General features: G+C 35.7%; 3 protein-coding genes and 1 non-coding gene across 4 annotated transcripts in view; 3 read left to right on the top strand and 1 right to left on the bottom strand.

The window, feature by feature from the left end:
• Nucleotides 1–20,409, top strand: part of LOC134648995 (23 kDa integral membrane protein-like) — a 349,619-nt gene that overhangs the window by 23,273 nt on the left and 305,937 nt on the right. The gene's annotated exons all lie outside the window — the stretch shown is intronic.
• Nucleotides 592–2,886, top strand: LOC134649097 (uncharacterized). Its single transcript, XM_063503812.1, has 3 exons — nt 592–681; nt 1,644–1,874; nt 2,243–2,886. The coding sequence occupies exons 1-3, from the start codon at nt 609–611 to the stop codon at nt 2,884–2,886; spliced, it is 948 nt and encodes a 315-aa protein (XP_063359882.1). The 5' UTR covers nt 592–608.
• On the bottom strand, nt 12,171–12,241 carry Trnag-gcc (transfer RNA glycine (anticodon GCC)). The gene has a single exon. It is a non-coding gene; the product is annotated as a tRNA-Gly (tRNA).
• Nucleotides 13,067–20,409, top strand: part of LOC134648992 (uncharacterized) — a 561,268-nt gene continuing 553,925 nt past the window's right edge. The window contains exon 1 of the mRNA XM_063503669.1: nt 13,067–13,684. Coding sequence (XP_063359739.1) covers nt 13,647–13,684 — 38 coding nt within the window. The 5' untranslated portion in view covers nt 13,067–13,646. The remainder of the gene's footprint in view (nt 13,685–20,409) is intronic.

The following is a 20,409-nucleotide window of genomic DNA, read 5'->3' as shown; positions in this document are numbered from 1 at the left end:
ATTAAAACTCATTCTAGATTTTTGGCATCATCATTGCTTGTCTCATTGGTTGTTCGTTTATTTCTTATTTTGTATCATTCCGTATTCGTCACTTGTTCTTTACTCTCCTTGTTTGTCATTATCGTCTTTGGTCATATTCTGTAACTAATAATACTAATAAGATATCATTATTCGTTTATCTGTCTTCCTTTATAATATAATAAAGAGACGAACGATGATGATAGTTGGGTACTCAGACAACGATACATATAATATACAAAAACTTAAATACATAGAAAACAACCATTACTCACGAACAAATATCAGTGCTTATCACACAAATAAATGCCCTTACTGGGATTCGAACCCAGGACCGCGGCTTCACAGGCAGGTTCACTACCCACTAGGCCAGACCGGTCGTCTAATGACGGACTTAATGCCTAAAGTGTGTGTGTGTGTGGGTGTTATTATCACGTGTTTTTTGCATTATCATGTCATATCAATTTGTACAAAACGGTAATTTATCGCCTAAAACCATTGCGCATAATTTCCGTTAATTTGTGCTGTTAATAAGCATATCGAAACATTTTAGTACATTAACCTAAGAAACGATTAAAGATTGTCCAACGATGGAAGTGGTCGATGCTAAGTTGCTATTAAAATTGATTATATCCGTTCTTTATGTATCCATTGTTGTTTCAGGTGAGAATATATCTAGGTGTAATAAGCAGTGATCGTTAATTTTCCAGCAATTTTGGTGCAGCATTGTTGGTTAAAAGCATCTGTATGCCCTACTCTAGGTGGAATAGATAATTAGGTTTAATAACAGTAATATATTAACCTAAACCAATCCTCTCCGTAGAAAAAAATTGAAGAAAATCCTTTATTTTTATTATGCTGCACCAAAATTGCTGGAAAATTAACGATCAATCAATGGTAATACGGCAGGATTTAACTTTTTGAGCCTGTGTAAAAGAGATAAACGTAAACTACTTAAACATTATACAGCATAAGGGGTCACTAAATCCCATTTATTTCGAAAATTTGTTTTTAATGCGTGATGAATGCATTATTAAGGTTCCACCGACACTGTTCAATTAAGCTCTCGTCTGTGAATGATAAAGGACCCTGACCAAATTATTCAATTTTTTGTGTTTTCTCCAGAACGGTAATACAACACGATCAAGGTTTGAGCTCACGATTTGTAACACATAATATGAAATACCACCACCACACATATACGAAAGTTTAATGTCCTCATACATTTTAGTGTTAAATAAATGTAATGTAATTAAAATATTTTCATAGAAAGTGATTTAATTTGTTCTTAACAAATTAAATTACTTTCTATGAAAATATTTTAATTTGTGTTTTTCAAGTACCTATTAAACTATACACCGAAATAAATGTCATATACGAAGGAAATATTACCAAAGCCTGCCAGTGTCCAGAGCTAGAACCGAACCAGCGTCCCCCCTTTACCGGACAGAACCACTCGGCTATCCGGTCACGGTGGCATGGGTTGAAATTTCCAAGTAGGTATATGACATTACATTACACTACTTTACATAACATTACAATACATTAGGTACATTACATTCCTTTACACTACATTATATTACAGTTACATTTTATGACATTATATTTTGAGTATATGATTTTAGTGTCCTCCGAATGCGAGACTCCTCTCAACAGCAGCGACTGCGGGCTGCCCTCTACTGTCGTATACACGTACTACAGTCAAAGTTCCGTCTGCTACCCGGACTTATGGCGGGGGTGTCCGACCAACAACAAGTTCAACAACGAGGACGAGTGCTTGAAATCCTGTGTCATGTATTTCGAAGTAACTGAGCCTACGCCGAAGAAAAATGATGCTATTGCTAGTAAAGTGCAGGGTAAGTGTTAATTCGAAACTGGGCTTAGCAAAAAGATAACATTACGTTTTAAGTGATTACTACTACTTCTATCTTAAAATCAAAAAAATCATTTTGGCGACACAAGTTCTTTGCAATGTTACCTGTTCTGGTGTAGGAATAACTGATCGAGCATCAGTGAAGGTGAAATTTTTGTCGATCCAATTTTTGGAAATGACAAAATGGCGGAACCATACATTTATTCAGTTTAAAAGCATCCTCGCGAGGTCTACAGCTCAGAAGCAAATAGTGTTTATGCAGTAACAACTACCCCATTTTGCATTCTGTTTAACTCTTTCAGCAAACTTAAGCCAAAAAGTCGGTTTAACTCACATAAATTATTATTTCAGTGAAAACCAACACGAACAGTCAGTCAGTAAAAATTTACCGATGTGATGTCCCCCTCAACATCAGTCCTTGCACTAAACAGATGAAGTTAGTTTACACTTACAGCGACGAAATAAACTCGTGCATTATGGCCGTATGGTCAGGATGTCCTACTGAAAACATGTTTCCTGACATCACGTCATGTCAGGATAATTGTCAAGAAAAGAAGGACAATAAACTGAAACAAAAAGATAAATCGACGGTACAAGAAGCTTCGAATGTTCTTAAAGAGTTGATTAAGAAAATGTATGCACTAAATAAAGAAAACACACTGGAACATAAGGATAATTCCAATGTACAAGAAGTTTCAAATGTTTTTAAGAAATTAATGAAGAAAACTAATGCACTGAATAAAGAAAATAAACTAGATGAAAAGGATATATTCAAGGTACAAAAAGTTCCAAATGTATATAAGAAGTTGAAAGAGAAAATGGAAGCACTGAAAAAAGGAAATAAATCTGGTAAAACCATTGATTTGGACGCAAAAGCCTACTTTATATATAAACTTGTAATAGCTAATATGGAATTGGATGAACGCACTGAACATGGAGACATTGATTTGATGTTACTTGACGAAAATGTAACATTTAGGAACAATTTAAAATAGATCCAAAAAAGCGTTTTCAGCCAGCCTATTATGGATAGCTTTATCCATCTTTATCCACGTGATAAAATAACTGTCACTGTTTAACACCGTGGGAAAGAAAGTGACGGACACCGTTTTATCACGCTGTCACGTAGACAAGAACGACCATCATATCCGTACAGGATATTTTTCCTAGCATGCTGGAAATCGTTTTATTGCCTTCTTTTGTAAATGAAGAATAAATGTATTTTCTTTCTTTATTTTGGTCCTTAATGCGTGTAACCCCATAGTAATAAACACAATAATATATTAAGTACAGTCTGTGCGGAAAGAGAAGAGTTGTGGAATGTATTGAATTTTATTGCATTGCAAGGTTATAGTCAAATTCCATAAGGTTCACCAGTACAATTATACCAGTATTATTATATGTCTTTTTGTACAATAAAGAGTTTACTACTACTAGTACTACTACAATTTGACACTGGGTTACGGTTGAACCGGTTAACCCCTGGTTAGTGGGATGGTGCAAGAGGCGCTTAGGCAAGAAGTGTGATCCGCAAACCTTCAAGGAAAGAGCGTTCTCCAATCTTAAAGGCGGACAATGTACTTACAACCCCACTGGGGCCCGTTTCTCAAAAGTTTGTAACTTTTAATACAAGTGGAAGTCCCTTTCTAACAAAAGCTGTCAAAAAGTGACATCCGCTTGTACTACAAGTTAGCTTTTGAGAAACGGGCCCCTGGTGTTGAAGGTGTTCATGGGCCATCAGGTGATCCGCCTGCTCGTTTACATCCTAAATCATAAAATGAATTATGAATGAAAAAAACCAATAGCCCAGATTAGCCTGACTTAGTATGAATATTTACGAGTTACGACCAGTCAAATGCATTTGAGTCGTTCGACCATTCAATTCAATGTCGATTGAGACGACTTGAACATTTCCTTTTTTTTGTTCCTATTAAGTAAGCGTGTCTTCATAATATTATTTCGTAACAGTTTAAGAAGATATAATCCCAGTTTATATCTGTAGAAGCACAAAGACCCCAAAGATCGTTGCTTAACACTTTGACCGCCAAAGACGTAAACGTCCGCGCGGCGACAACCCAATATCAACCTTCGTGCATTCCTACAAGGTTCACAATGACGCGCCGCACACTACATGCGTGGCGTTCAAAGGGTTAAACTTGAAACACTTTCAATAGACCCGCAATCCGATAAACTTTATCCGATTAAAGATAAAATTGATACCAATCGTAATTGACACCATAATGGTGGCGCGTTCGACATATTTATTTCTTTTGCTTATCATTTCATCGTTACGATTTCAATTTTTAAATACAGTAATTTGAGATATTTATGGCATTTGATAGGTTCATTAATAACTGCTTCTCAATATTAATACAGTTTAATCTTATGTAGGTATCAGCTAGAGTTTGGCAATCCATAAGTACCTACCTCAGTAAAAAAAAAACCGGCCAAGTGCGAGTCGGACTCGCGTTCCAAGGGTTCCGTACATCAAGTCTGACTCACGCTTGACTGCACATTTTTAATAGGTTCTCCTGTCATCTATAGGTAAAGAACTATTTTGTGTATTTTTCAAAATTTTAGACCCAGTAGTTTCGGAGATAAGGGGGGGGGGGGGGGGAATGGTCATTTTTTTGCCTATTTTCTTGAATAACTGCTAAACTATTAATCTTAAAATTATAAAAGATATATATTTGAGATCCTTACAATGACCTCTTTCATTTGATATGCAACACGATATAGTTTGAAAAACTTTATTTTTTAATTTTCTCATTTACCCCCCAAAAATGGTGAGAGTCAGAATGGCGGGTGTATGTAAACAAAAATAAACAAAAAGCATACCATATTTTAGTACCTAATTTGTACTATTTGGTACCTCATATAAAAAAATTAGTACCTCACGGAATTTAAAGTTATTACCAAAACACGTTACACCCGCCAACCTGACAGTCAGAATGGCGGGTGTATTTTATTACGCTATGATCCAGCGATTATTGATAAATTCTATAAAAGCCAAATTTTAGTACCTTTTTAGTACTTTAATATTCAATTATAAATTGAGCCATTTTATTTGTGGTTTCCGAGTTTTACTAATTTTACAATTTGCATTGCTATTAAAAAATTTCAGGCGCTTTAATTTTTCACCGTATCTATATCGTTTTTAAGAAAAAACGCTACGCTACAACTATTTTTATTACGCCAGGATTTAGTACCTTTCATGTTTAATCTGTTACCCTTTCACGGTTAATCTGTTAGGTTCAATTAACTATGAAAATTACGTCTTACAAATGGCCAGGCGCCATGTCAAAGGATGCTTCCTAAGAAGAAATTCCGCTCTTCATTGTGCATGTAATTGTGCACCTAATACCTACTCTTAAGTACATGGTGATTAATCAAATAAAACTTGCAAATTATGTCTGTTTGTCCCTATATTAGTGTGATGAATATACTTCTTTGTGGGATCCCGTTGATGTCCTTGTTTTGCTAAGATATGCTAAGTACCACATACTATATTTTTACTGTGAGTACGATTGAAATACATACCTTTTACAAGCAATATTTTCATTTAACTATTCTTACATGAGGTTTTTCTATCGTCTTGGTTATTTTCTTAACTTATACATAACTAACAAAATACCACACCCGGTAGTATTTTCATGTTTAATATCCAAAAGGTTCTATACAGGGTGGATTTTCTTTTTGAGTCAGTGAGGGCAGCTACCAGATCCCGTGCTGCTACGAGAAAACGGTCTTAGAAGACCTTCCCTCGATTTCAAATTAATAAAGATTGGCTTTTACAGATTTTGAAAAAAAAATACAGGGTGCGAGAAAAAGGTCATTTTTGCAAACTTTTTTTTGATGCCAATCGATCTCATTCCTATTGAGGATCAAAAGAACCAAAAGAAAATCCGACTAGAAAAGCCACAAATCGAGGAAAACTTTTCCCATACAATTTGTATGAAAATGAAAACTTTTATTTTTCACATGCTATTTTTGTATGAAAATCGATTCCATTCCTATCCAGTATCAATAGCTTCCTAGGGGTCAACTTCCGATAATGTACTAAAAAGCCACAAATTAATAAATACTTTTTCCATACATTTACTATGGAGAAAACGTGAAATTTTATTCACAATTTTCTATCTCGCCCATCAGTCTTACAGCAGTATGATGTCTTCATACAGTATTATGATCTTTAAATGTAACAGGAACAGGACTGATTGGGCAGATAGAAGAATGTGAATTAAATTTCACGTTTTCTCCATAGTAAATGTATGGAAAAAGTTTTTTTTTATTTGTTGACTTTTTAGTACATTACCGTAAGTTGACCCCAAGGAAACTATTGATACTGAATAGGAAGGAAATCGATTGGCATACAAAAATAGCATGTGAAAAATAAAAGTTTTCATTTTCATACAAAGAGTATGGGAAAAGTTTTCCTCGATTTGTGGCTTTTCTAGCCGGAAGTTTTTTTTTGGTTCCATACAAGCTTTTGATCCTCAATAGGAATGGGATCGATTGGCATCAAAAAACAAGCAACAACGGTTGCACTCCGGGAGTGCCGATAGAAGTGAAAACTCACCACACTATGTTACCGACGCCCTGTAACACGATACATACGTTTAGCGGAGGTATTCTATTTATTTATTATATATTATTATCATTCTCAAATAAGATCACACTTTTTCATTGACATGTTTATTTACATACTGCCATGACAACGTCAAATTATTTGAACATAGGTAAAGAGTCTTGAAAAGGAGTCCGCAACATAAATGTCAAATAACATTGAGTTTTTCTTTATTCATTTAAATGCCACGTGATCGCCTTACGCCCCTTACGGTCACGTGATCGCCTTACGCTGTCTCGAGTTTATCATTTTTTCCCCACCTCAAAAAGTGCCCAGCGCCGCCAAAGAAGTTTTCACTTCAAAAAGTTTGCAAAAATGACCTTTTTCTCGCACCTTGTATATTTTTTTCAAAATCTGTAAAAGCCAATCTTTATTAATTTGAAATCGAGGGAAGGTCTTCTAAGACCGTTTTCTCGTAGCAGCACGGGATCTGGTAGCTGCCCTCACTGACTCAAAAAGAAAATCCACCCTGTATCCACCTTTTGGATATTAAACATGAAAATACTACCGGGTGTGGTATTTTGTTAGTTATGTATAAGTTAAGAAACTAACCGAGACGATAGAAAAACCTCATGTAAGAATAGTTAAATGAAAATATTGCTTGTAAAAGGTATGTATTTCAATCGTATTCACAGTAGAATATAGTATGTGGTACTTAGCATTTCTTAGCAAAACAAGGACATCAACGGAATCCCACAAAGAAGTATATTCATCACACTAATATACGGACAAACAGACATAATTTGCAAGTTTTATTTGATTAATCACCATGTACTTAAGAATAGGTATTAGGTGCACAATTACATGCACAATGAAGAGCGGAATTTCTTCTTAGGAAGCATCCCTTGACATGGCTCCTGGCCATTTGTAAGACGTAATTTTCATAGTTAATTGAACCTAACAGATTAACCGTGAAAGGGTAACAGATTAAACATGAAAGGTACTAAATCCTGGCGTAATAAAAATAGTTGTAGCGTAGCGTTTTTTCTTAAAAACGATATCGATACGGTGAAAAATTAAAGCGCCTGATTTTTTTCAATAGCAATGCAATGTGTAAAATTAGTAAAACTCGGAAACCACAAATAAAATGGTTCAATTTATAATTGAATATTAAAGTATTAAAAAGGTACTAAAATTTGGCTTTTATAGAATTTATCAATAATCGCGGGATCATAGCGTAATAAAATACACCCGCCATTCTGACTGTCAGGTTGGCGGGTGTAACGTTTTTTGGTAATAACTTTAAATACCGTGAGGTACTAATTTTTTTATATGAGGTACCAAATAGTACAAATTAGGTACTAAAATATGGTATGCTTTTTGTTCATTTTTATTTACATACACCCGCCATTCTGACTCTCACCAAAAATGGCCTCCATATTTAAAATTCATTTATTTACGTTACACGTCCATCTTTGGGTCGCAATCTTACATATGTGTGCCAAATTTCAACTTAATTGGTCCAGTAGTTTCGGAGAAAATAGGCTGTGACAGACGGACGGACAGACAGACGCGCGAGTGATCCTATTAGGGTTCCGTTTTTTCCTTTTGAGGTACGGAACCCTTAAAAACAATTTCATATTGTGTCAGTAAAAAAAGCACGAATTTCCCTGGTTTCCCTGGTTTTATTTAATACTGGTTCCGTCACACAGATGCATTTTCCGGACGGGGCGTGAGCGTTTATAATTTTATATGGCTCCTCTACACGATGGGCCATCATACTGGCCCACTAAGATGGGCCAGCGTGTAGAGAGGGTAGTGGTGTCGGATGGCTTATGGCGCGGCAGGATGGCGATGGGATGGCCGCGGTGTCGGTATTTCGTCCGCATATCAAAGGAAGTGGACCTGTACGGTTACCATCAGTTTGTAGTAGTAGTAGTAGTAGTAGTAGTAGTAATCACTTTATTGTACACAACACAGGTTTACATAATGTTTACAGAAATAAAGGTACAAAGGCGAACTTATCCCTGTAAGGGATCTCTTCCAGCTAACCTTCGAGTAGATGAGGGGAGAATTCAAATTAGATAGACAAACTTACGGAATGTACAGTAACACTTTAAAAGTAAACTAACCTAAATGTCCAAAAGTAAATAAAATACATAAATATTATTATAAAATAAAATACATGCTACATACATAAATACTAAACATATATTACATCTATATATATATATATATATATATATATATATATATATATATATATATATAGACATCAGTACTTAACCAAATCACGCTTGGTTGGAAAGCAAAGTTTCTTCAAATTAGCCTTGAATGACGCTACAGACTGGGACTGTTTGAGCGACAGGGGCAACTCGTTCCACAACTTCACAGCGCGTACCGTGAACGAATTCGCATACGATCGTGTCTTATTCGGGGGAATAGCAAGCGTAAGATTAGCACTTGAACGTAAGCGGTGTTCACTGCCTTCAGCCAGATAATTAAATCTCTCGGTAAGGTAAGATGGAGAGCAGGGGTTAAAGAGCACGTTGAAAAGCAACGACAGGACACGCACATTTCGGCGTTGGCGGATCGGTAACCACCCGAGCTGAGAGCGGGATTCAGAAATGTGATCGTACTTACGGAGGCCAAATATGTACCTGATACAAACATTTTGTAAACGCTCAAGTTTATCCAGCAATTCCTCAGTAAGATCTAAAAACGCAACGTCACCATAGTCAAGAAGAGGGAGCAATAGAGAACGAGCAAGAGTTAGTTTGGTGTGAAGAGGGAGGAAATTCTGTAGTCGTCGAAGAGAGTGGAAAGATCCAAAAATATTTTTGCTCACCTCGGCTACGTGAGGAGACCAAGAAAGCGTCTGATCCATGATGATACCCAGATTTCGGACAGTAGAGGAAAGAGGGATAGTAATCCTATCAAACAAAATGTCAGGTACCACCATGTCCGAGAGCTTGTCTACATAGTAAGGACTGCCAATGACAATCGCCTGTGACTTCTGAGCATTAATTTTGTCACTGACATAAACGCCGTCGAGAACGTAATTTACTTTCTATAGTCTATACATCTCGCTCGCACTCGCATATTAGTGCAAAGGGCGTTTATGTCAGTGACAAACTGATGGTAACCGTACTGAGATGGCAGTACGCATCTACATGTGGCCCATTCCACACTCCACAGTGCGTGCTCGAACTCGGTAGCATATGGACGTTCATGCTGTGTATCAATTTATGTTTTTCCCCTCATCCTCGACCTCGGCCTCATCATGAAGTTAATTAGAGGAATAGGAAAATTGCGCAGATGGTACATACAATATACAATTTAAATAAATAATAAACAATACGAGTACATACCAATAATATAATAAATAAATATTATATACATATTTAAATTAACTTTTTTCTGTAGTAACTAGAAATGGTTACTTAGTCCTATCACCAGAAAAATAATCAGGCACTTACAGTGGTGGCGCGTCCATAAAAGCCGATTTCCACCGGCTTGCCTGTTTTTGGACGTTTTAGCAGAGTTGTAAAAGAAATATGTAAGCCAAATTAGCCCCCGGCTTGCCTATCTAATCTATCTATCTATCTAATACCTTTAAACGAGCAATTCTTGTTTATTTATATATATATTTCGGGGATCTCGGAAACGGCTCTAACGATTTCGATGAAATTTGCTATATGGGGGTTTTAGGGGGCGAAAAATCGATCTAGCTAGGTCTTATCTCTGGGAAAACGCGCATTTTCGAGTTTTTTTATGTTTTCCGAGCGAAGCTCGGTCACCCAGATATTGGATATGTTATACGCGCCGCCACTGCACTTTTAATATTTTCAGCCATTCCCCATTTAAGGACAGTCAGCAATATATGAGTGTATCGAAAAATATGAGATTATAGTATCTTGTCAGTAACATTGTCTCACTAAAATGGCAGTAACATTGGAATAGGTTTAACAAAACTAGGTATAATGGTTTCAAACTGGAATAGATATTATACACTAAAGAAAATGTGACCAATTGGACAAGTTGCCTTTAGACGCGGCTGGACAAGCGAGAAATGTGCACGTGCTAACGAGCTCCCGCACACCGAAAGAGAAAGAGACGACCTTATGTTTAACAACGAGTGTGACAAAGATGAATGGAATGAGAAAATTAATCAAAAATAACAGATTTCTTCGTAGGCACAGACATAAATATGGAAGTGTTTTTTGTGCTCCTCAAGTAAGAGTATAACCTATCTATGGTTATATAATATCATTGGGTGGCCATAACTTATTTTCGTACAGGCCATAATAGTAGTTAAAAAACCAACTCAAAATATTTTCATAGAATAATTTGATTTGTGCCCTACTTAGTAGTACAAAGATTTTGCGTTTCGTTACGATTTCGACTCGTAGCTCTCAATATTAAATCTAACTTAACTAAATACCCTACTGGGCAAATCCTAAAGTTACTTTTCACATCTATTTATCAACTTCATTGCAGACTTATTAACTGCTTTAATACAAAAGGACTTACAATTACTCTAAGCCCCAAGCCTTAAGCTCTTTTGACATAAGCAAGGAAATTTAGGCCCCTTGAAAAGGGTTTGAATGTCAAGGTCAACCGATCTCTATTATAGGGCTGCTTAATGATGCGATAAAAGGTAGGATTTTAGTTTAGTGTTGTTAGAAAATATGTACCTTAATAGTAAACCCAAAAACCGGCCAAGTGCGAGTCGGACTCGCGCACGGAGGGTTCCGCACCATCAACAAAAAATAGAGCAAAACAAAAAAACGGTCACCCATCCAAGTACTGACCTCGCCCGACGTTGCTTAACTTCGGTCAAAAATCACGTTTGTTGTATGGGAGCCCCACTTTATTCTGTTTTTAGTATTTGTTGTTATAGCGGCAACAGAAATACATCATCTGTGAAAATTTCAACTGTCTAGCTATCACGGTTCGTGAGATACAGCCTGGTGACAGACGGACGGACGGACGGACAGCGGAGTCTTAGTAATAGGGTCCCGTTTTTACCCTTTACGGAACCCTAAAAATGAACTATTGGTGCAGGCGTAAGTACTAGTAACTCATCAGTAAAATGATAAAAACAAATGCAAAAATGTCATGTAGATGGTTTCACTATTTATAACTCAAATATCTGGGTGACCGAGCTTCGCTCGGAAAACATATAATAACTCGGAAATGCGCGTTTTCCCAGAGATAAGACCTAGCTAGATCGATTTTTCGCCCCCGAAAACCCCTATATACCAAATTTCATCGAAATCGTTAGAGCCGTTTCCGAGATCCCCGAAATATATACATAAATAAATAAATAAATAAATAAATAAATAAACAAGAATTGCTCATTTAAAGGTATTAGATAGATAGATTAGATATAAAAAAAAACCGGCCAAGTGCGAGTCGGACTCGCGCACGAAGGGTTTCGCACCATCAACAAAAAATAGAGCAGAAAAATTGTGTTTGTTGTATGGGAACGCCCCTTAAATATTTATTTTATTTTATTTTTAGTATTTGTTGTTATAGCGGCAACAGAGATATATCATTTTTGAAAATTTCAACTGTCTAGCTATCGCGGTTCATGAGATACAGCCTGGTGACAGACGGACGGACGGACAGCGAAGTCTTAGTATTAATAGGGTCCCGTTTTTTACCCTTTGGGTACGGAACCCTAAAAATTGTATAATGCAAAAAGCATGCATCGGCCGGGAATCGAACCCGGGCCGCCCGCGTGGCAGGCGAGCATTCTACCACTGAACCACCGATGCTCATGATACATGGAATGAAATTACTATACACATCACTTATACAAATGTAAAGTAAAGAAAATAATAATGATTGTGTTGACTTGGTGTTAGCTAAGTGTAAAGTTCGTTGTTCCCAAAAATATGTATCCAGGTGTTAAAATAGTGATGAAATTATACTCTACTAAAATAAGATATAGTTTTCTTTGATATTAGGCAACTCTACTCTATGTTAATTATTAACTCAAGTGTGATAAGGAATTTAGATCACAAAGGTCATTGGCTTCACGGGCTACGGTAATACGGTATAGCATACCTAATAAAGATCATACTAAGTAACTACTAGAAGTAATAAAATGTAAGAAATCACCTTTATTTATTTAATTAACCTTTATTGCACAAAAGAAAACCTTACAGTTAAAGGCGGACTTAATGCCACAAGGCATTCTCTACCAAACATATATATCAAATAATAATTTAATTAAAATCATAAAATTACTGCCAGTAAGTGACATCAGCCAAGTTCTGCAATTTCCGTCGCAAATTAGGTGGTCTGTTTAGTTGTAAAGGTCACCGATAGATGGCGCAAAACTCAATCCAAGATGGCGCTTTGCGAGCAGCTGATCGACCGCGCACCTGACGGGCAAGTGTGCGGTGCAGGTTTATTATTTCCATCGCCGAGAGCTTCGCTACAAAAACCAGGTTACACTTTGCCTCCTGATCTGTAACAACCTTAAGCTATAGCAGATCACACTAATACTGGATTGCAGAGACGTTTGGTCTATAATCGAAAAAAGGTCGGGCACACGAGCCTCTCGCTCGGCAGAGGACGGCTATCAACATTACTCAGTCGCAATTTCGCTGTAATAACGAACCGACGCGTATACCGCTCAAAGGCTTATCCGGTCTGTTTGTTTATAAATCGAACAATGATCTTGAATCGTATGATAAACAAAACAATAAACGTTATCTAACGTCTGATCTATGATGTGTTTTAAGGTTTAGTGACATATTTTAGGATGTATGTATAATAAATAATAGGTATGTATGATTTTTATCGATTTTAAAGATGTTCGAAATGTAGAACGGAGCTGTCACCGTGTCTAGGTCAGTTGAAATGGTTTGACAAGTATTGTCTATCTTATCATACGGTGCAATTATTAATTCTTGTGATTCAATGTCAATGACAGTAAACAGAAGTCAATGATTTATGATTATCAGTTTAGAATTGATAAAAGGTAGTATTAGACCGCTATTGTAAGTGAATTTGTAGTTTTAGAAATCTTGTGAATACGTATGTAGCTCATAATTACCTTATATTAGTGTTGTTTTGTGAAGCCCGGGTTTCTAGAAGTGCGTGAAAGTGCTTTGTTTTCTTTGTGAGACCTGATTGTTAACGGATAATTGCCTGTCGTCGAAAATCAGCAAAATGCTTGGAGTTTTCATGAAACGATGGAAGCCAAAAAGGTAAGTGTTTTGTAACCATAAAAATCTTCTCAATTGATACTTATATCGATTTATATTTGTATGTGTATGTTATGTTATGATGATTTTCTATATTTATATTTATTGACCTCTAAATTTGACCTGAGTTCCGAGGTTTATGATTATGATGCTCTGTTTTAATACTTATGATGCACGTAGGTAGGTACGTTATATTAATTTAATTTGAACGGCTATCAATTACAACTGTATACTTTTAATTAAATTTCGGGGAAACACGTATAATATATGAGTAATTAATTACGTATTCTGACAGAAACATTACATTTTCATTAAGTTAATGACAAACGAAGTAAGTATGTAGTTTATTTTGTCCTTTTTGAGGACAATGGACAACGCTTTATAGCATTGTCACATCAGTGTTCTTTATATTTGCATATTGTCTGCTAACTTGTTCTACCCTTGACATGGACTGGAGTCCCTTGGAGTTTGTGTGACAGAAGTAGTTGGCAAACAACTGCATATGAGACTATACTGGTTGTGGCGGTTACCAACCTTAGTTTTTAGGGTTCCGTACCCAAGGGTAAAAACGGGACCCTATTACTAAGACTCCGCTGTCCGTCCGTCCGTCCGTCCGTCTGTCACCAGGCTGTATCTCACGAACCGTGATAGCTAGACAGTTGAAATTTTCACAGATGATGTATTTCTGTTGCCGCTATAACAACAAATACTAAAAACAGAATAAAATAAAGATTTAAGTGGGGCTCCCATACAACAAACGTGATTTTTGACCGAAGTTAAGCAACGTCGGGCGGGGTCAGTACTTGGATGGGTGACCGTTTTTTGCTTGTTTTGCTCTATTTTTTGTGCGGAACCCTCCGTGCGCGAGTCCGACTCGCACTTGGCCGGTTTTTTTCTGTAGAAACTTCCGAGAACAATCTGTCTTAATGTTTGTGTTTTTCTGCATCCTTACTGTGATATGCGAGAAAATTAACAGCAGTTTTGTCTATTATACGTCTTCAGTAGGTTTCATTTATATATAAATCTAAACCTAAATAGATTTAAATTTCAGATAGACATAGTATTGCATAATATACTGTATCCCGCAGCAGTAATGGATAACAAAGGAACGAAATTAACGATTCAGGGTCATTAAATGTGTATACTAGTTTACCTTAATCTAAACATGATGTAAACATGTTATTGTACTTAACAGTTTTCAATTCCTTAATTAATTATTGAGAAGATCGATAATTAATACGTGCTGCATGGTGCTGCTAATTAATTAACCTCAAACACGAATATTTCATAATTTCACTACTTACAAAACATTTTAGGCACAATATTTAGGCTTTACAGTCCAGTTGGCTATTGTGTTACAAAACACGTGTACAATCGTGATGTGCTAACTAAAAGTTTATTCTAATTAGACCATGTCAGCTAATTTGTATGGTGTCATGTATCCACATGACAACCAAAAACATTGCGATGCAAATAAACAACGATGAGCCTGGTGTAATATTCCATGTTACGTGGGTGGTTTCGAATTTGCTACTAGGCATTTTCGATACGCATGTGTTCTGCTGAAAAGGTATTTAAAATATTCGAATTTAAACTGTTGTGAGACATACTAACATTGAATAATTTTACGGTTTAGACTAACTTGTTTTAAGTCACTCGCGCGACATGTTTCGGAGAGCCTAGGTCTCCTAGACTCTCCGAAACATGTCGCGCGAGTGACTTAAAACAAGTGAGTCTAACTAAACCGTAAAATTATTCAATATTTAAAATATTATTAAAGGTTACTGGACTTACATATGTACATCTATAATAACTCGTATAATTTACATTTACACTCGTGTAATTAGTATCAAATAGGAAACCAAGTATAATCATGTACTTAAGTATCCTCAAAAATCCCAAATTACTTGATAATTCATGTATTAACCAAATAGTTTAGTTTACATTCTATTTTTTAACTTCTACCATCATCAAATATATGTAAATGTCCATACAAGTTTAACCAGCCGGCACTAAACATCCCATTAAGTTACTATATCACAATTCCCATCGCTCAAACGTATAATTCATCATTCGGCAACCAAAGTAACCAATCAAAACCGTGGCAGCCCTACAAATTATTTAAAAAGTAAAAAACGGTAGGGTGACCACACAGCGTGAAGCCCTGCAAGGCCGTGAGCATTACAAATAGAGGGCCAATTTCCAATTAAAGTCGCTGCATGTGGTCCGCCAGAGGGCAGTACTGGGGAATAGATTGGATCGAAGGGTTGAGATGTCTAATTCAGTCGTTTTAATTATTGGATATGAATAGTTGTATTTTTAAAGGCTTTATCTGATCTGATATCTGATGCTACTGTTGAGTAAAAATAACCTCGGTTGGTAACGCTGAACATCGAAATAAAATTTTGACATTGTTGACTAATAGAGTTTTATTTCAAGAAACCAAGACTTTATTTCATTCTTCATAAATGCATCAAATCCCAAGACTCACATATAGATTGCACTTACAGTACCTAATTTTAAGTTCAATAATTTTCATTACTTGTTAATTGGTCAATTAAGAAACGTGTGACAGTAAAAATTAGCCAAGTTCTAAAATAAAAATCTCCAGCTATTTTATCACCAAATTAATAACTAGCAATCAAACCAAGTAACTTTAAATACCGAATCAAACAGAACCGCGGGCCACACGTAGTTCAACCGTCTCGTAATAGCATTCATAATTATGTTTTTTGTGGTTTTTACGTTTAAAACAGCGGAAATGAGCGGCGATACGCGTTTTCGTTTGTGGTGATTAGGCCGGTCCGTGATAATTTTAATTTGTCGGCATTATTAAAAATAGAAAAAAGCTACATATGGACGGAAGAATAAGTCACACCCAAATATAATACACAAAAAACGCATATGCTTGAAATTGTTGTTAGTCATTGAATATATTGTTGTTTCCTTATAAATTATTCCGCTTGTTTTAGTAAATTCCTTTTCCTATTTATTTACATGCTTCAAAACGAACACCTATGGCTATGTCTGCCTTTAAGACTATTTAGTTAAAAGTTATTTAAATGCTACTTCTATTCAGAAGGTAGGAACTAGTAATAATCGGATGAAATCAGTAAAAGTTTACTCGTATTGCGAACCATGGTACATAGTTGTTACAATAAAAACATAGAATCACATGGCATCCTATAATATAGGTAAAGGCAAGTATAGCATGATCACGCACGATCTTATCGGTGGTTATCATAGGCATGTCGATGTCGCCACGAATGTCACGACATAATCATTACCTACCTTTACTTGTATTTCTTGTAATCTAAACTGGATTAGAGTCAGACACTCGAAGATAAAATAGTATGCGATGGTCCGGCGCCTACTAGTTTTTCTTCGAGTGTCTAACCTACCTCAAATAAAACATATATTGGAATCTTAATACCAATTAAGATTCTCATACATATATATATATGTTTTATTAATCATTGTTGATGTTTTTCTACAAAAAAGTGGTGGTACGAGACCACCTTTGAAGTAAAACCTTGTAGAATACAGAAACAAGTTTGAAAATCAATGGCTGAGTAAACGTATTGATAAAGGATAGATGAATTTAATGTATATACTGATGAATTCTAAACTTCCTTTTTTATGGAGCCGTTAAACCTACATATTGATACATTGTAATATAACCATATTGTATGAAAGCAAGACCGACAAAGCAATCTTGTTAATCAGAAAACAGAGCACTAATGTAAGTAGTTAAATAACATCCCTGCGAAGTCATTTTCCACATGACCGGCAGTATCATCGATGTAAAACTTTACTTTTATTTTGCAGCTCCCATAAAAGCCTTTCCAACGTATCTTCTGTACTAGTGTATGCCGCTGGCGACCAAATAGACGAGCTTGGTTTAGGGTACCTTCATACTCGTGCATTATTTTATTTTTCTCTTTTTTCAATAGCTCTGACTCTGAAACAGTAGATTGGTTAGTATAATTATTACAATTTAGTTGTGCTATAGATAAAACAAATGACAAACAAAAATGTAAACTGTTCGAAATTCAAAACCAGGCTATACCTGGTACAACTACCATAAAAATGTTGAAAATTAATACTTGGCTTGCATTTTTTCAACTTGCCCCCGGCTAATAAAATCCTACTAGTGATTTGAACGAAATACAGCTATCAATATAAAGCTATAAATAGTTATTTGTTACTTCTACCAAGTTTATAAAATCTACATAATATATTATTACCTAAGATCGACTAGAAAAAACTCACAAGAACCCTTTCTTCATCCTCACCGATCGTATTATGCTTTTTAGTTCTCTGAGCTAACACGATTCCGTCGTCCCCCGAGGGTAACAGGCATGGATACATTTTACACAAATTGCAATCGCTCTTGTACAATTTAATAACTGATTAATTTATAACCCTCACGCTCTAATAGAGTGTCAGGTTGTAAAGAATGGGGGCCCAATAATTGCGCGATTTCCTATTTTGTTTTAATTGGAAATTGCAAGGTTTTACCAACATTGTAGTGTAACATTTATTACTCTTGTTTATGGTATGTTGTAATGATTACTTAGTTTCCTACTTTCTACATACAAATTTGTTAGCATAAGCATTTTATGATACCTAATCTAACAAATATGGTCGCTGAAAAGACAGTGTTTAATTTGCGCCACTTTCCAATTAATGTCCATTCGAAAATGCTTTGTCAGATATTAACTTTAATCGACAATATTGTTATAATTAATTGAAATCACATTCGTAAAATGTATTTATCAGCAAAATAACTGCAGGTAAGTATATGCAAAATAGCTTATAATTCTTGTCATATAACCTATTTAATAAATCGCTTATTTTTATTAGCTGTTTACTCGCTGTACTGTTGCTGTTGTAAATATGTATAATATCTGTATTTCTGTTACCATTCCTGTTTCTGTCTTCATATTTTTTTCTTCATGCCAATAACCGTTTGCGAACTCGTATATTTTGCATATAATTCCAGTAAAATCCACATTTATGTTAATATAGTCATTAGGTAAACATGCTTAATTAAAACAACATCTGACAGCCATTTAATCAAATAGGCAAAACACAAACTGGCAGACTCACTTCGTCGGCAGATTAAATTAAACCTGACGTAATTTGTGAAAGACAAACTTGGTAAAGTAGTAAATCACTGTGGAACCTTTTCACAATAGCGTAAAGGTGAGGTAAAGACAAATTACTGCCTAAAGTAATCCTTTGAGTTGCGGCGACAAAGTCTCATTTGCCATCGAATTGGTTGAATGTACTGCGTTGCGTTGCCTTGAAACTATCCGCTTCAATATTTAATCCTAAATTAGCATGCCCTTGGTAAATCGGATTTTAAGATGAACTTGAGATTGTGTTGACAGGTAAATTGGTTCCTTTTGATGTCTTTTTAGCTACAATATCTGGGTGACCGAGCTTCGCTCGAAAAACATATAAAAACTCGAAAATGCGCGTTTTCCCAGAGATAAGACCTAGCTAGATCGATTTTTCGCCCCCGAAAACCCCCATATAGCAAATTTCATCGAAATCGTTAGAGCCGTTTCCGAGATCCCCGAAATATATATATAAATAAATATATAAATAAACAAGAATTGCTCGTTTAAAGGTATTAGATTAAATTTGTGATTCCTATGTAGGTGTGGTACCTGAGCGTTTTTCAAAAAAAGTGTACATTTCATTCATGTCTTCAAAATATTGACTTTTTAGGCTCATTTTACTCAGAATCATTTGTACATTCACGCCTCATTCATAAAAAAATGTGTCCAAAAATTTCCTTTCGTGATCGTCACATTCTTGTATGAATTTTTTTTTATTTGTATGAACGTGACGCACTGGAAAAAATTTTTTTCATACAAAATTTTGGGACACATTTTTTCATGTATGAGGCGTGAATGTACAAATGATTCTGAGTAAAATGAGCCCAAGAAGTCAATATTTTGAAGACATGAATGACATGTACACTTTTTTTGGAAAACGCTCACCTATCACCTATACCTATTGTAACCGGCTAACTAGAGCGGTAGAAAATGAAACTAGGTTCATATAGTAAAACAATATAATATTAAAAATATGTACAATAAAATAAAGTAATTTTCGTCAGTACGTAAGCCTAAACAAATAAAATATCGTCACTGGCCTTAACGTTCTTGCATCCCGATCTTTGTCGAACCAAACGATCAATTCTGGCCGCGGGTGCTACCGCATCAGCAAGGTCCACGCAGATAAAAACTTCAGCAGCAAATATCCATCAAAAGAAACAGCAACAGTAATAAGTACCTCTTCAGTTTTAAGGCAGAAGTAAAGGCTGCATTAGTGGCAGCCTTCGTATATAGTTTTTAGTACAAATCATAAGCATCGAGTCTCATTTAATAAATAAAATCAAAGTTGTGCAATTTGCAACAGAATTCCAATTGAATATTGATGAGAAAAAACAAAAGACGGGCGAATGGCTTAGTTTTTATTTTACAACCGGCCAGTGCGCGCGGTGGCTGCACTATGCAGGTTTGCCATGTTACAAGAGCCATCTGAGCAAGTAGGTTTACAGATCTTAAATCTTACATTTATAATGGCTTATAAAATATTGTTTGTATTTAGATTCGCCGCAAAACATTACATTACCATCACATGTAATTTTCCAATAGTGCGGAACTTTTCCCACACATATAATAACACTGTGACACATAGATACGTTCAAT

The sequence above is a fragment of the Cydia amplana genome, chromosome 6 (assembly GCF_948474715.1).
Source record: "Cydia amplana chromosome 6, ilCydAmpl1.1, whole genome shotgun sequence".
In the NCBI taxonomy this organism is placed as follows: domain Eukaryota; kingdom Metazoa; phylum Arthropoda; class Insecta; order Lepidoptera; family Tortricidae; genus Cydia; species Cydia amplana.
The sequence above is the reverse complement of the archived record's forward strand: the minus strand, read 5'-3'. Positions and strand labels throughout refer to the sequence as shown.

What these genes read in the sequence shown, in the direction of transcription:
- LOC134649097 (XM_063503812.1), top strand. Translation starts at nt 609, where the DNA reads ATGGAAGTGGTCGATGCTAAGTTGCTATTAAAATTGATTATATCCGTT. An exon ending in TGTATCCATTGTTGTTTCAG is followed by an intron (nt 682 to 1,643) that starts GTGAGAATATAT and finishes ATATGATTTTAG; the next exon opens with TGTCCTCCGAATGCGAGACT. An exon ending in TATTGCTAGTAAAGTGCAGG is followed by an intron (nt 1,875 to 2,242) that starts GTAAGTGTTAAT and finishes TTATTATTTCAG; the next exon opens with TGAAAACCAACACGAACAGT.